This window comes from Oncorhynchus tshawytscha, linkage group LG08 (genome assembly GCF_018296145.1).
Source record: "Oncorhynchus tshawytscha isolate Ot180627B linkage group LG08, Otsh_v2.0, whole genome shotgun sequence".
NCBI classification, from domain to species: Eukaryota; Metazoa; Chordata; class Actinopteri; order Salmoniformes; family Salmonidae; genus Oncorhynchus; species Oncorhynchus tshawytscha.
Window position 1 is genome coordinate 73,771,519 of NC_056436.1, and position 14,337 is coordinate 73,785,855.

The 14,337-nt window shown below is 48.0% G+C and overlaps 1 protein-coding gene across 2 annotated transcripts in view; it reads left to right on the forward strand.

Annotated features, from left to right (window-relative positions):
* Positions 1-310: 310 nt before the first annotated feature.
* The window catches only part of LOC112255918 (autophagy-related protein 2 homolog A), a 47,088-nt gene continuing 33,061 nt past the window's right edge, over positions 311-14,337 (forward strand). Inside the window, exons 1-17 of one of the 2 annotated variants that reach the window (XM_042325938.1) lie at positions 311-853; positions 1,267-1,429; positions 1,778-1,927; positions 2,161-2,263; positions 2,573-2,711; positions 2,978-3,172; positions 3,319-3,418; positions 7,523-7,693; positions 7,877-8,068; positions 8,180-8,423; positions 8,531-8,672; positions 8,799-8,918; positions 9,034-9,192; positions 10,061-10,334; positions 10,423-10,495; positions 10,657-10,825; positions 13,791-13,933. In XM_042325938.1, coding sequence (XP_042181872.1) covers positions 683-853; positions 1,267-1,429; positions 1,778-1,927; positions 2,161-2,263; positions 2,573-2,711; positions 2,978-3,172; positions 3,319-3,418; positions 7,523-7,693; positions 7,877-8,068; positions 8,180-8,423; positions 8,531-8,672; positions 8,799-8,918; positions 9,034-9,192; positions 10,061-10,334; positions 10,423-10,495; positions 10,657-10,825; positions 13,791-13,933 — 2,708 coding nt within the window. In that variant the 5' untranslated portion in view covers positions 311-682. The remainder of the gene's footprint in view (positions 854-1,266; positions 1,430-1,777; positions 1,928-2,160; positions 2,264-2,572; positions 2,712-2,977; positions 3,173-3,318; positions 3,419-7,522; positions 7,694-7,876; positions 8,069-8,179; positions 8,424-8,530; positions 8,673-8,798; positions 8,919-9,033; positions 9,193-10,060; positions 10,335-10,422; positions 10,496-10,656; positions 10,826-13,790; positions 13,934-14,337) is intronic. The other variant, XM_042325939.1, reaches the window with a different exon arrangement.

Here is a 14,337-nt window from a genome sequence, read left to right on the forward strand (position 1 = left end):
GAACAAACAGCATTGTAAATACACATTTTTATGGATAATTTCACTTTTGTTTATTATCTATTTCCCTTGCTTTGCCAATGTAAACATGTTTCCCATGACACTAAAGCCCCTTATATTGATTTAATTGATAATCGGAGATTTCCGAGTTCCCAATTGTTTTGGAGACTAATGTGGTTAGCTGATAGGTAAAATAACTATCCAAGCGTTGTAGCTAAGATATTGCATGTAACAGCAACGCCTGGGCAGAGGAACGCAGTTTGGTTTTGACCTTCCAAAGATGGCGTATTTATCATTTCGGCCTTTGCAATTGACGCAATGACGTCCCCCACCGTACAATCAATTCGCGTATGAAAACAATAAACAACCCTGAGAGACGGTGAAACGCGAGATATGCAAGAGGACCTGTCGCCAAGTTTAGACAGAAATACCGTTAAAAGAGGAACTGAAACAACAAGTATAACGTCTTGTAAAACGACGTTGGACTCATCGGTCCTGACACAAAGGATTTCCGAGATACGGGTTACCCCCTTCCTTAGCCACCTACTAGGCTCTAACGTTAGCTAGTAGCTCGTTCTTCGTTAGTACACTTTGTTTGATTTGTTATGCAGTTGTCGGAGGACTATTTTCGCATTCGTTTTCCTCCATCGCCTCATCGCTCCCTCACCCTGAACTCGCTGGCCCTATGTCTCGCTGGCTTTTCCCCTGGTCAGGCTCAATCAAGAAGCGGGCCTGTCGGTACCTCTTACAGCATTACCTCGGTCACTTCTTTCAAGAACGACTGAGTTTGGAACAGCTGAGTTTGGACCTGTACAATGGTAGTGGTGTCATCAAAGAAATCAACATCGATGTTTGGGTGAGTTAGTCAATGTAGTAAGGCAGTTTTAACTGTCAAGGAACAACTGGTCCCTTTTGTGTGTTCCCAAGCACTCCGACCCTCAACTTTTTTGCAATTTCAGGACTTGAGTATAACAACAGTATCAACGCCTCTCGTGAGTTCAAGGAACAGCAGTTCTGATAAATATTTTTGTCAGCATCTGATTGGAAAATAACTCCTCATCCAGTGTCCCTGCAGTTCAGTTGAAATATACTGTATATGACTTAGGTCTCACCAACTGACTCACTTTCAATCTGCACATCAGACAAAACCATTGCCTGATGCCATTTCCACCAGCTGTTTATTGTAGGACAAGGTGTTTCTTTTTCCAACATCTTCCACTCATCTCTATTCATATCTCATCGCCCATTTCCTTCCTTCCCTCCCCCCAGGCGGTCAACGAGCTCTTGGAGTCTCTTGGGGCTCCACTTGAGATTGTGGATGGGTTTGTGAACAGCATAGAGGTGACAATTCCCTGGTCAGCTCTTGTCACTGACCACTGCACCCTCCTCATCTCAGGCCTTCAGATAACATGCAGACCCAAGTACAGGACCAGTAAGTCTCAGTCTGACAGCCAGTCTTACCTTGTTATTGCTCCTGTTCCTGTCACTGCCTCAGGCCTATCAGGTTCAGGAAGGAAGTTGTGGTAACCATTGATTAGCTAGCTACCTTTAGAATGTCATTGTCAACTAAGACAAATACAGTTGTCTAGTACTAGCTAACTCTTTGTTGTAAACCAAGAGAGGATGTGTTGCCCTATCCCAGGCCCAACATTTTTCAGAGCCAGCTACAAACCAATTAACAAAATGACTGTTGCTCAGTCATACAGTATGTCCATGAGTCATCACTTAGCATTGATTACAGTCACTGAATAATGCCTTGTTTTTTTCCGTTTACGTGTAGGTGGGGGTTTGGACTCCCAGGGCTGGTCCACATGCATGACCTCCAGCATGCAGCTGGCCCAGGAGTGCCTAAAGGACCCCCCTGAGGCGTCCGAGGAGCCGCCCGCTCCACTGGAGGGCTTGGAGATGTTTGCACAAACTATTGAGACTGGTGAGTCAATGTGTAGGCCTTGTTTGCACGTGTGCATGGCAGTGAAAAGCACTGTGCCTTTTTGAAGATAACATATTTGTTCAGTTGTTTTCAAACTGCTGAGTCAGTTGTGTACCATCAAGTCCAAGCTTGTGAAATAAGGACTCATATCACATCACTGGTGTCCCTTGTTAGTGTCTTTGTGACCAATATGCTTAGTGATAATGGATGTCCCTTTTTGTGTTGTGTTGCAGTCCTGCGTCGGATAAAAGTCACCCTCCTGGACACCATCGTCCGAATCGAGCACCAGCCCCTAGACATGGAGACGGGCATTGCCTTAGAGGTGCACATCAAACGGTATGTTGGTTCTCACCACACTGACACTCACACTTCCTGTGGTGGTCTGTTCACCTTTGACTGGTTTAGAAGTCAGGATGGAAAGGAGATAAGGCAACACTTGATTCAAACTTGCAATGCCAAACAGTCACTGGATTTGTCTGTAGATCCAAAGAGAACCTTTGAACCTCAGAGAAGCTTCACTATCTTTGGTAGAGCTTGTATGGTGAATGTGTGTGTGGTGGGTGATTTGGCTGAGGTTGAAGGTTATCTAGCATTATTGTGCTGAGTGCTCATCTCTGCCTCCGGTGGCTGTGTGGTGCGCTGTAGGCTGGAGTACTGTGACGAGGCGGTAAGGGACCCCAACCAGACGGTGCCTGTGGACATCCACCAGCCCCCTGCCTTCCTGCACAAAATCCTCCAGCTCAGCTCTGTTCAACTGCTGTACGAGACCACCGGAGGGCCCCAGGTAAGCATACAGTTTCACATTGACCATGGCACTTATCAACCCCCTCATGTACACTGTCACTCTCACATGCATATACTCACATTGGGTCCCAATATAACACACACCTCTTATATAGACGAAATATTCACTTAGAAACTACTCACATACACTCATACAGTATTTCCTCTCGCTCTCCTTCTAGTGTGAGAGGCAATATGAGACTTGGGGCTGACAGACTATCAAGCAGTGGTGCTAAGGGTTAACCCTGGTTATCTTTCTCTCCTCAGGGTCCTTTAAGAGCTGACACCCCTGGCTCAGCCTCAGCCAGCGAAGAGGAAGTTGAGGAGGAGGAGACTGACCCTCCAGCTGCACCCACCTCCCTCCCTCCGGCCACCCAACGGCCCCTCCTCATCGGCAGCTGCTCTGGCTTCATGGAGACCATGGTCAAGATCAAACAGAACGACATGCTGCCTGGACCTAAGGTGTGTGTGTGTGTCTGTCTGTCAGTGTGTTTGCATGGGGTTTGGTTCACTTCCTGTGTGCTTAACCTAGTTTTTAAGAACACAGTTTTGCTTTTGTCTTGTTCTGTCTCTGTTATTACAGCCAATTGTCTCTCCTTATCTTTCAGTTGGAGCTGGATGGGAAGGTGGGTTGCCTCCACCTGCTGCTCTCTCCAGACCAGATCACTCACCTGACTGACCTTCTGTCTGGCCTCTGCATCGACACAGGTGAGGAAAGATGGTGGTTTACTTGTACCTCCCCACCTGCATTCCACCTACACTGAGTATACAAAACATTAGGAACTGTTCTTTTCATGACATAGACTGACCATGTCAATTCAGGTGAGAGCTATGAGCCCTTATTGATGCCCCTTGTTAAATCCACTTCAAGCAGTGTAGATGAAGGGGAGGGGACAGGTTAAAGAATGATTTTTAAGCCTTGAGACAATTGAGACATGGATTGTGTATGTGCCATTCAGACAGTGAATGGGCAAGATAAAATATTTGAAGTGTCTTTGAACTGGGTTTGGTAGTAGGTGCCAGACGCAGCGGTTTGTGTCAAGAACTGCAACGCTGCTGGGTTTTTCATGCTCAACAGTTTCCATGTGTATCAAAGAATGGTCCACCACCCAAATGACATCCAGCCAACTTGACACAACTGTGGGAAGCATTGGAGTCAACATGGGCCAACATCCCTGTGGAACACTTTCGACACCTTGTTGAGTCCATGCTCTGATGAATAGAGGCTGTTCTGAGGGGCGGTGAAACATAATATTAGGAAGGTGTTCTTAATGTTTTATACAGTTAGTGTATGTGTCTTAGTTCCACATCCTAATGTCATTAACAGTGGAACAAAACTCTGCCTTTTAACCATGTACATCTTCATCCACACTGTGTACTGCAGAGCCTGTATGATTCCTCCCTGTCTATCCTACCAGAGTCTGTATGATTCCTCCCTGTCTATCCTACCAGAGCCTGTATGATTCCTCCCTGTCTATCCTACCAGAGCCTGTATGATTCCTCCCTGTCTATACTACCAGAGCCTGTATGTTTCCTCCCTGTCTATCCTACCAGAGCCTGTATGATTCCTCCCTGTCTATCCTACCAGAGCCTGTATGATTCCTCCCTGTCTATCCTACCAGAGCCTGTATGTTTCCTCCCTGTCTATCCCTACCAGAGCCTGTATGATTCCTCCCTGTCTATCCTACCAGAGCCTGTATGTTTCCTCCCTGTCTATCCTACCAGAGCCTGTATGTTTCCTCCCTGTCTATCCTACCAGAGCCTGTATGATTCCTCCCTGTCTATCCTACCAGAGCCTGTATGTTTCCTCCCTGTCTATCCTACCAGAGCCTGTATGTTTCCTCCCTGATTACCAGAGCCTGTATGATTCCTGTCTATCCTACCAGAGCCTGTATGATTCCTCCCTGTCTATCCTACCAGAGCCTGTATGATTCCTCCCTGTCTATCCTACCAGAGCCTGTATGATTCCAGAGCCTGTATGATTCCTCCCTGTCTATCCTACCAGAGCCTGTATGTTTCTCCCTGTCTATCCTACCAGAGCCTGTATGTTTCCTCCCTGTCTATCCTACCTAGAGCCTGTATGATTCCTCCCTGTCTATCCTACCAGAGCCTGTATGATTCCTCCCTGTCTATCCTACCAGAGCCTGTATGATTCCTCCCTGTCTATCCTACCAGAGCCTGTATGATTCCTCCCTGTCTATCCTACCAGAGCCTGTATGTTTCCTCCCTGTCTATCCTACCAGAGCCTGTATGATTCCTCCCTGTCTATCCTACCAGAGCCTGTATGATTCCTCCTCCCTGTCTATCCTACCAGAGCCTGTATGATTCCTCCCTGTCTATCCTACCAGAGCCTGTATGTTTCCTCCCTGTCTATCCTACCAGAGCCTGTATGATTCCTCCCTGTCTATCCTACCAGAGCCTGTATGTTTCCTCCCTGTCTATCCTACCAGAGCCTGTATGATTCCTCCCTGTCTATCCTACCAGAGCCTGTATGATTCCTCCCTGTCTATCCTACCAGAGCCTGTATGATTCCTCCCTGTCTATGTATGTTTCCTACCAGAGCCTGTATGATTCCTCCCTGTCTATCCTACCAGAGCCTGTTCCTCCCTGTCTATCCTACCAGAGCCTTCCTCCCTGAGCCTCTATCCTACCAGAGCCTGTATGATTCCTCCCTGTCTATCCTACCAGAGCCTGTATGATTCCTCCCTGTCTATCCTACCAGAGCCTGTATGATTCCTCCCTGTCTATCCTACCAGAGCCTGTATGATTCCTCCCTGTCTATCCTACCAGAGCCTGTATGATTCCTCCCTGTCTATCCTACCAGAGCCTGTATGATTCCTCCCTGTCTATCCTACCAGAGCCTGTATGATTCCTCCCTGTCTATCCTACCAGAGCCTCTCCCTGTCTATCCTACCAGAGCCTGTATGATTCCTCCTCTATCCTACCAGTCTATTCCTACCAGAGCCTGTATGATTCCTCCCTGTCTATCCTACCAGAGCCTGTATGTTCCTCCCTGTCTATCCTACCAGAGCCTGTATGATTCCTCCCTGTCTATCCTACCAGAGCCTGTATGATTCCTCCCTGTCTATCCTACCAGAGCCTGTATGATTCCTCCCTGTCTATCCTACCAGAGCCTGTATGATTCCTCCCTGTCTATCCTACCAGAGCCTGTATGATTCCTCCCTGTCTATCCTACCAGAGCCTGTATGATTCCTCCCTGTCTATCCTACCAGAGCCTGTATGATTCCTCCCTGTCTATCCTACCAGAGCCTGTATGATTCCTCCCTATCCTACCAGAGCCTGTCTATCCTACCAGAGCCTGTATGATTCCTCCCTATCCTACCAGAGCCTCCTCCCTGTCTATCCTACCAGAGCCTGTATGATTCCTCCCTCTATCCTACCAGAGCCTGTATGATTCCTCCCTGTCTATCCTACCAGAGCCTGTATGATTCCTCCCTGTCTATCCTACCAGAGCCTGTATGATTCCTCCCTCCTACCAGAGCCTGTATGATTCCTATCCTACAGAGCCTGTATGATTCCTCCTATCCTGAGCCTCTCCCTGTCTCCTACCAGAGCCTGTATGATTCCTCCCTGTCTATCCTACCAGAGCCTGTATGATTCCTCCCTGTCTATCCTACCAGAGCCTGTATGATTCCTCCCTGTCTATCCTACCAGAGCCTGTATGATTCCTCCCTGTCTATCCTACCCTGTAGAGAGCCTGTATGATTCCTCCCTGTCTATCCTACCAGAGCCTGTCCCTGTCTATGATTCCTCCCTGTCTATCCTACCAGAGCCTGTATGATTCCTCCCTGTCTATCCTACCAGAGCCTGTATGATTCCTCCCTGTCTATCCAGAGCCTGTATGATTCCTCCCTGTCTATCCTACCAGAGCCTGTATGATTCCTCCCTGTCTATCCTACCAGAGCCTGTATGATTCCTCCCTGTCTATCCTACCAGAGCCTGTATGATTCCTCCCTGTCTATCCTACCAGAGCCTGTATGATTCCTCCCTGTCTATCCTACCAGAGCCTGTATGATTCCTCCCTATCTACCTACCAGAGCCTGTATGATTCCTCCCTGTCTATCCTACCAGAGCCTGTATGATTCCTCCCTGTCTATCCTACCAGAGCCTGTATGATTCCTCCCTGTCTATCCTACCAGAGCCTGTATGATTCCTCCCTCCTACCAGAGCCTGTATGATTCCTCCCTGTCTATCCTACCAGAGCCTGTATGATTCCTCCCTGTCTATCCTACCAGAGCCTGTATGATTCCTCCCTGTCTATCCTACCAGAGCCTGTATGATTCCTCCCTGTCTATCCTACCAGAGCCTGTATGATTCCTCCCTGTCTATCCTACCAGAGCCTGTATGATTCCTCCTGTCTATCCTACCAGAGCCTGTATGATTCCTCCCTGTCTATCCTACCAGAGCCTGTATGATTCCTCCCTGTCTATCCTACCAGAGCCTGTATGATTCCTCCTGTCTATCCTACCAGAGCCTGTATGATTCCTCCCTCCTACCAGAGCCTGTCCTATCCTACCAGAGCCTGTATGATTCCTCCCTGTCTATCCTACCAGAGCCTGTATGATTCCTCCCTGTCTATCCTACCAGAGCCTGTATGATTCCTCCCTGTCTATCCTACCAGAGCCTGTATGATTCCTCCCTGTCTATCCTACCAGAGCCTGTATGATTCCTCCCTGTCTATCCTACCAGAGCCTGTATGATTCCTCCCTGTCTATCCTACCAGAGCCTGTATGATTCCTCCCTGTCTATCCTACCAGAGCCTGTATGATTCCTCCCTGTCTATCCTACCAGAGCCTGAAGCCAGTGGTGCTGGGGTTCACAGCCGTCCCCTGGACTCTGAGGACCTGCGTCTGATAGAGGAGGACTTGAGCAAACAGTTGAGCTCCAGCCCCGGAGATAGAGATCCGGACTGGGATGAAGAGCCTGACATGGAGCCCTACCTCACCGGTCTGGAGAACGGGGGTACGTGGGTTAGTGGAGGGAAGCTATAGTTGGAATGCAATATGGAGGCTAGTGAATTTGAGGTCACATTAGCTTTTGTTTGCTGATGCATAATTTGCGTTCTTGGCATTTCTGTGAGAGATTAGTTGAACTAGACATGTGAAGCATAATGCACCTTTTCTCTGTTTACACTCTGTCTTTCAGATATGTTCTTCTCCATGGGTCCTGGTATGACAAGCAGTGCGACGTCAGCTCTCTCTGGCAGCTCTCTCTCCGACAGCATGGTGTCGTCTACACACAGCCAGGCTAGCTACGCCCAGGGCCTTCCACAGGGTCCCAGGTGTTATCCTGTACCAGGATCACTATCCAGCCTGCCCCAGTGTAGCAGAATACCAGGTAACTCTCACAGCATCTTACTACATTGTTTTGTACACATTTCACAGATAACAAAAACTATATTATACAACCTATCTTCCTGATTCATCTTATTAACCCCTCCTCGTCCAGGGCGAAGTAGCCAATCTGAGCCCCTGAAACCAGAGGCATTGCTCCGCCTCTCGCTTGGCGGGCTCACCCTAACCCTACTGGAGCAGGAACCACACCCCGGGCCGGACGGAGTGTCCTCATTGACCCAGGTGTCTCAGGTGTTCTTCCGGGAGCTGGCCTTCTTCAAAGACAGCATGTTCAGCGAGAGAGACTTCCACCACCTCAGAGCTAGCTTCGCTAAAGCATGCCCGCACTCACACCTAAGGTACAAACACACAATAGTCTCTTCAACATTGGCCACCACTCCTCAGATATACCAACAAACCTGCCTGCCCTACATACCCATAAATAATCACTTGCTCTATCTCTCAGGATGACTGGAGCAGCGGTACAGGTGGCGTGTGAGATGCGCAGTGCGGGTCGCCACTCCCGTGCTGTGACCTCTGACCTATCTTTCAGTAGGCTAGAGCTGCTTGAGTGTCTCTGGGAGCCAGGAAAGCCCCAATACACTGAGGTAGGACAGGGGCTGTTATTTGAGATCATCTGAGGATTTCTACACACCAGTCAACATAAGTGTGCTACAGCATGGGCTAGCATTGCCCAGGATATAACTCTTCACTCCTCTTTCCTCCTCCTCTAGTTGCTCCAGTTCCAGCGTGCTGGGATGTTCACAGTGGGAGATACAGCCAGACCCTGTGCACAGCTACACTACAGTCTCACAGAGAAACACCTGCGCAAGGTAAACCATGACAGTGTCCATGTTGTGTGTTGGCGTCATGTTCAAAAGCTAATATATCATTAATTCAGTCTGTTTTGGTTTCCTCTGTTAACCTGCTACCCCCTCCTCCTGATATGTCAATGTCCCTGTATTGCAGGGGAGGCAGCGTGTGCAGCGTAGAGACAGTGTAGTGAGGGTAGAGTTGGGAGAGCTGAGTGCTGAGTTGGACCTGGACATACTGAGTCGACTGGAGCCTCTGAGCAGAGCCTGCAGCCACTGTCCCACACAGACGGGAGGAGGACCCGTCCACACACAGGTAAACACTTAGCAGGCCACCAGCCAATAAGAGGACCCGTCCACACACAGGTAAACACTTAGCAGGCCACCAGCCAATAAGAGGACCCGTCCACACACAGGTAAACACTTAGCAGGCCACCAGCCAATAAGAGGACCCGTCCACACACAGGTAAACACTTAGCAGGCCACCAGCCAATAAGAGGACCCGTCCACACACAGGTAAACACTTAGCAGGCCACCAGCCAATAAGAGGACCCGTCCACACACAGGTAAACACTTAGCAGGCCACCAGCCAATAAGAGGACCCGTCCACACACAGGTAAACACTTAGCAGGCCACCAGCCAATAAGAGGACCCGTCCACACACAGGTAAACACTTAGCAGGCCACCAGCCAATAAGAGGACCCGTCCACACACAGGTAAACACTTAGCAGGCCACCAGCCAATAAGAGGACCCGTAAACCACACACAGCCAATAAGGTAAACACTTAGCAGGCCACCAGCCAATAAGAGGACCCGTCCACACACAGGTAAACACTTAGCAGGCCACCAGCCACTAAGAGGACCCGTCCACACACAGGTAAACACTTAGCAGGCCACCAGCCAATAAGAGGACCCGTCCACACACAGGTAAACACTTAGCAAGCCACCAGCCACTAAGAGGACCCGTCCACACACAGGTAAACACTTAGCAGGCCACCAGCCACTAAGAGGACCCGTCAGAAAGCCACTAGCCACTAAGATGAGCCATTTGATAATGGTTGATAAGGATTTTGATATGCCTGCCTCACAATGGAAGTTAAATTGCAGGTTTTCTTTGTTTAGATTTTTTTATTTGAATATTCTCCCCTCTTTTTCCTCCAACTCTTCTCCCATCCCTCTCTCAGACCCAGAGCAGTGAGCTGCACTCCTCTCTCTCCCTCCTCTCGCCCCACGCCATCCTTAAGCTCCGCTTCCCCATCCCAGACCTCCGGCCGCTCCCCTTCCGACGCCCGCCTTCCCAGAGAGCCATGCGGCAGGAGACCCTGGTACTGGAGCTGTGTGACCTGGATATCTGCTCCCAGGAGGGCCTTGACCTCCAGCCAGATCACCATGCACCCCCTGGCCCCTCCCACAGCTCCCTCACACAGCTATTGGAGGCCAGCTTCAGTGACATGCACGGTGAGGAACACACACACACTGTCGAATATACATACACACACAGTAACGGTCACATTTTGAGCAATTGTTTGTTCATTGTCTCTCTCAGGAACGTATGAGGGCTGGGAGGGAGGCTCCTTCCCCTGTATCAGAGTCAAGAAGAGTCAAGACTCCATGGCCAAGTGAGTGTGTTTCTGGAACATTTGTTTCAGGAGAGTTTGTTTCACTTGCTGTGTCACTTGAATTGAATGTCTTTCATCAAAAACCTACTGTACACCAATTCCACAGCTGTATAGTATATATCTCCCTGTCTTTCTTTGTCTACCTCCCTCCCTCTCTCCAGATTGTCAGTGCGTGTGAGTGGAGGAGAGGGTCTAGGGTCAGCGTTAGGGGGGGTAGGGGTGGGTCTGATGAGGGACCTGGGGTCCATGTCGTTTGAGAACCCCTGTGAACTCCGAGAGAAGACCAGCTCTCCCTTCTCCTCCAACCGCACCATGTTCGAGACTGAGGAGGTACCGCACCATCCCATCACAAACACCTCTCTCACAACTGGCCATCCCTCTCTCACAACTGGCCATCCCTCTCTCACAACTGGCCATCCCTCTCTCACAACTGGCCATCCCTCTCTCACAACTGGCTATCCCTCTCTCACAACTGGCCATCCCTCTCTCACAACTGGCCATCCCTCTCTCACAACTGGCCATCCCTCTCTCACAACTGGCCATCCCTCTCTCACAACTGGCCATCCCTCTCTCACAACTGGCCATCCCTCTCTCACAACTGGCCATCCCTCTCTCACAACTGGCCATCCCTCTCTCACAACTGGCCATCCCTCTCTCACAACTGGCCATCCCTCTCTCACAACTGGCCATCCCTCTGCATGTAAATCTCTCATGGCTTAAAGTGGAAGAGATTGACTTCATCCATACTTGTTTTTGTAAGAAGTGTTGACAAGCTGAATGCACCGAGCTGTATGCTTAAACTACTAGCACACAGCTCGGACACTCATGCATACCCCACAAGAAATGCCAACAAAGGTCTCTTCACAGTACTACATAGAGCCATGGCTACATTGAACTTTTCCACATCAGGTACTTTTCCACAACTATTCCACATCAGGTAACTGATATAAGCAGTAGAATAAATTTTTTTTTTTAAACTGATCAAAATACACCTTATGGAACAGCAGTGTCTGTGAAGAGACATGCGCGCACACACACACACACACACACACACACACACACACACACACGTAACAGTACCAGTCAAATGTTTGGACACCTACTCATTCAATGGTTTTCTTTATTTTTAGTTGTAAAATAATAGTGATGACATCAACATTATGAAATAATAAATATGGAATCATATATGGAATCATCATATAAACATGTATGGAAATATGGAATCATATATGGAATCATCATATAAACATGTATGGAAATATGGAATCATGTAGTATCATGTAGTAATCAAAATATATTTTAGATTCTTCAAAGTAGCCACCCTTTGCCTTGACAGCTTTGCAAACTTGGCATTCACTCAACCAGCTTCACCTGGAAGGCTTTTCCAACAGTCTAGAAGGAGTTCCCACGTGCTGAAGACATGTTGGCTGCTTTTCCTTCACTCTGCGGTCCAACCCATCCCAAACCATCTCAATTGGATTGAGGTTGGGTGATTGTGGAGGCCAGGTCATCTGATGCAGCACTTCATCACTCTCCTTCTTGGTCAAATAGCCCTTATACAGCCTGGAGGTGTGTTGGGTCATTGTCCTGTTGAAAAACAAATGATAAGTGCAAAACCTAAGTGCAAACCAGATGGGATGGTGTATCACTGCAGAATGCTGTGGTAGCCATGCTGGTTAAGTGTGTCTTGAATTCTTAAATAAATCACCGACAGTGTCACAAGCAAAGCCCCTACACACCACCTCCTCCATGCTTCACAGTGGGAACCACACATGCAGAGATCATCCGTTCACCTACTCTGCATCTCACAAAGAGAACCAAAAATCGCACATTTGGACTCAGACCAAAGGACAGATTTCCATCAGTCTAATATCCATTGTTCATGTTTCTTGGCCCAAGCAAGTTTCTTCTTCTTATTGGTGTCCTTTAGTAGTGGTTTCTTTGGAGCAATTGGACCATGAAGGCCTGATTCACGCAGTCTCCTCTGAACAGTTGTGTTTGTTGCTACATTTATTTGAGCTGTAATCTGAGGTGAGGTTAAGTGTAGGTTAGGTTAGGTGTACTTCGCCAGACTGCCAAGAACCTTGCCCTCATCCAGGCCAAGGTGGCGAGACATGGTAGTGATGACACCATAGGCCTTGTTGATCTGTGCACCAGACAGGATGTTCTTGCCAGCATACTTGGGGTCCAACATGAATGCTGCTGTGTGTACGGGCTTCAGGCAGAAGTCTTCACGCTTTTTGATGTATTTCAGAACTGCAGTTTCCTCTGCTTGGAGCAACAGTGAAGTGGGCAGGGCAGTACAGATTTCTTCTCTTACATCTGCAAGCAGAGTCTGAACCTCAGACAGGATGGCATCAATCTGTGCAATTTAAAAAAATAAAAAATAAAAATGTTTAAACCTTTTAATTAACTAGGCAAGTCAGTTAAGAACAAATTCTTATTTTCAATTATGGCCTAGGAACACTGGGTTAATTGCCTTGTTCAGGGGCAGAACAACCGATTTTTACCGTGTCAGCTTGAGGATTCGATCTTGCAACCTTTCAGTTACTAGTCCAACACTAACCACTAGGCTACCCTGCCGCCCCAATGGCCACTGCTATAGGTTTCGGGAGTTTCAGGCTGCTTACCACTCTCTCCCAAAATGCATCATCCAGGAGGATCCTCTTGATGGCGCTGTCCATATCGGCAGACTGTGATATGGCCATTTCTTGGAGAGACTCCTTCCCCTCCAGGAGACTGTCAAACATGATGACAACACCATCCCAATGGGTGTTGCTGGGCAGCTTCAATGTGGTGCTCTTATTCTTCTCACTTTGGTGAGGTAGATTTCTGCTCTAACTTGATGGCCCTTCACATACCTAACCATTTCCTTGGCTCTCTTGTAGAGTGTATCCATTGCATGAGCAGCACAGCCAATGGGTGAGATGTGAGGGTAGGACTCCTCCACTTTAGACCAAGCAGCCTTCATGTTCGCAGCATTGTCTGTCACCTGTGCAAATACCTTCTGTGGTCCAAGGTCATTGATGACTGCCTTCAGCTCATATGCAATGTAGAGACCAGTGTGTCTGTTGTCCCTTGTGTCTGTGCTCTTTTAGAATACTGGTTGAGTGGTGGAGATGATGTAGTTAATTATTCCTTGCCTGACCATCCCGCTCTCTCACATAATCTCACTCTTCCTGAAGATATTGGGTTTTTATTTGACCCATTTTCCAAAAGTCGCATTCTAATCTTTTCTCATTCTCCCTCTCCTCTTCATCCTTCTGTCTACTTTCATTGCCCCCCCCCCTCTCAGATGGTAATCCCAGCAGACCCAGAGGGGATGCAACAGTTCCAGTCTCAGTGTGTTTCTCAGTGTCAGTGTGTAGTAGATGTCTTTCTGCCCCTGGCCTACATCTTCCTGCCCAGCAAACAGGCCTTCCAGAGCATCTACAACAGGTCTGTGGGTCTCTTTTTCTGCTAGTTTGCTTATTTGTACAAAAAAATCAATGTACAGTTGAAGTCAGAAGTTACACTTAGATTGGAGTCATTAAAACTTGTTTTTCAACCACTCCACAAATTTCTTGTTAACAAACTATAGTTTTGGCAAGTCGGTTAGGACATCTACTTCATGAATGACAAGTAATTTTTCCAACAATTCTTTACAGACAGATTATTTCCCTTATAATTCACTACATCACAATTACAGTGGGTCAGAAGTTTACATGCAGTAAGTTGACTGTGCCTTTAAGCAGCTTGGAAAATTCCAGAAAATGATGTCATGGCTATAGAAGCTTCTGATAGGCTAATTGACATAATTTGAGTGTACCTGTGGATGTATTTCAAGGCCTACCTTCAATCTC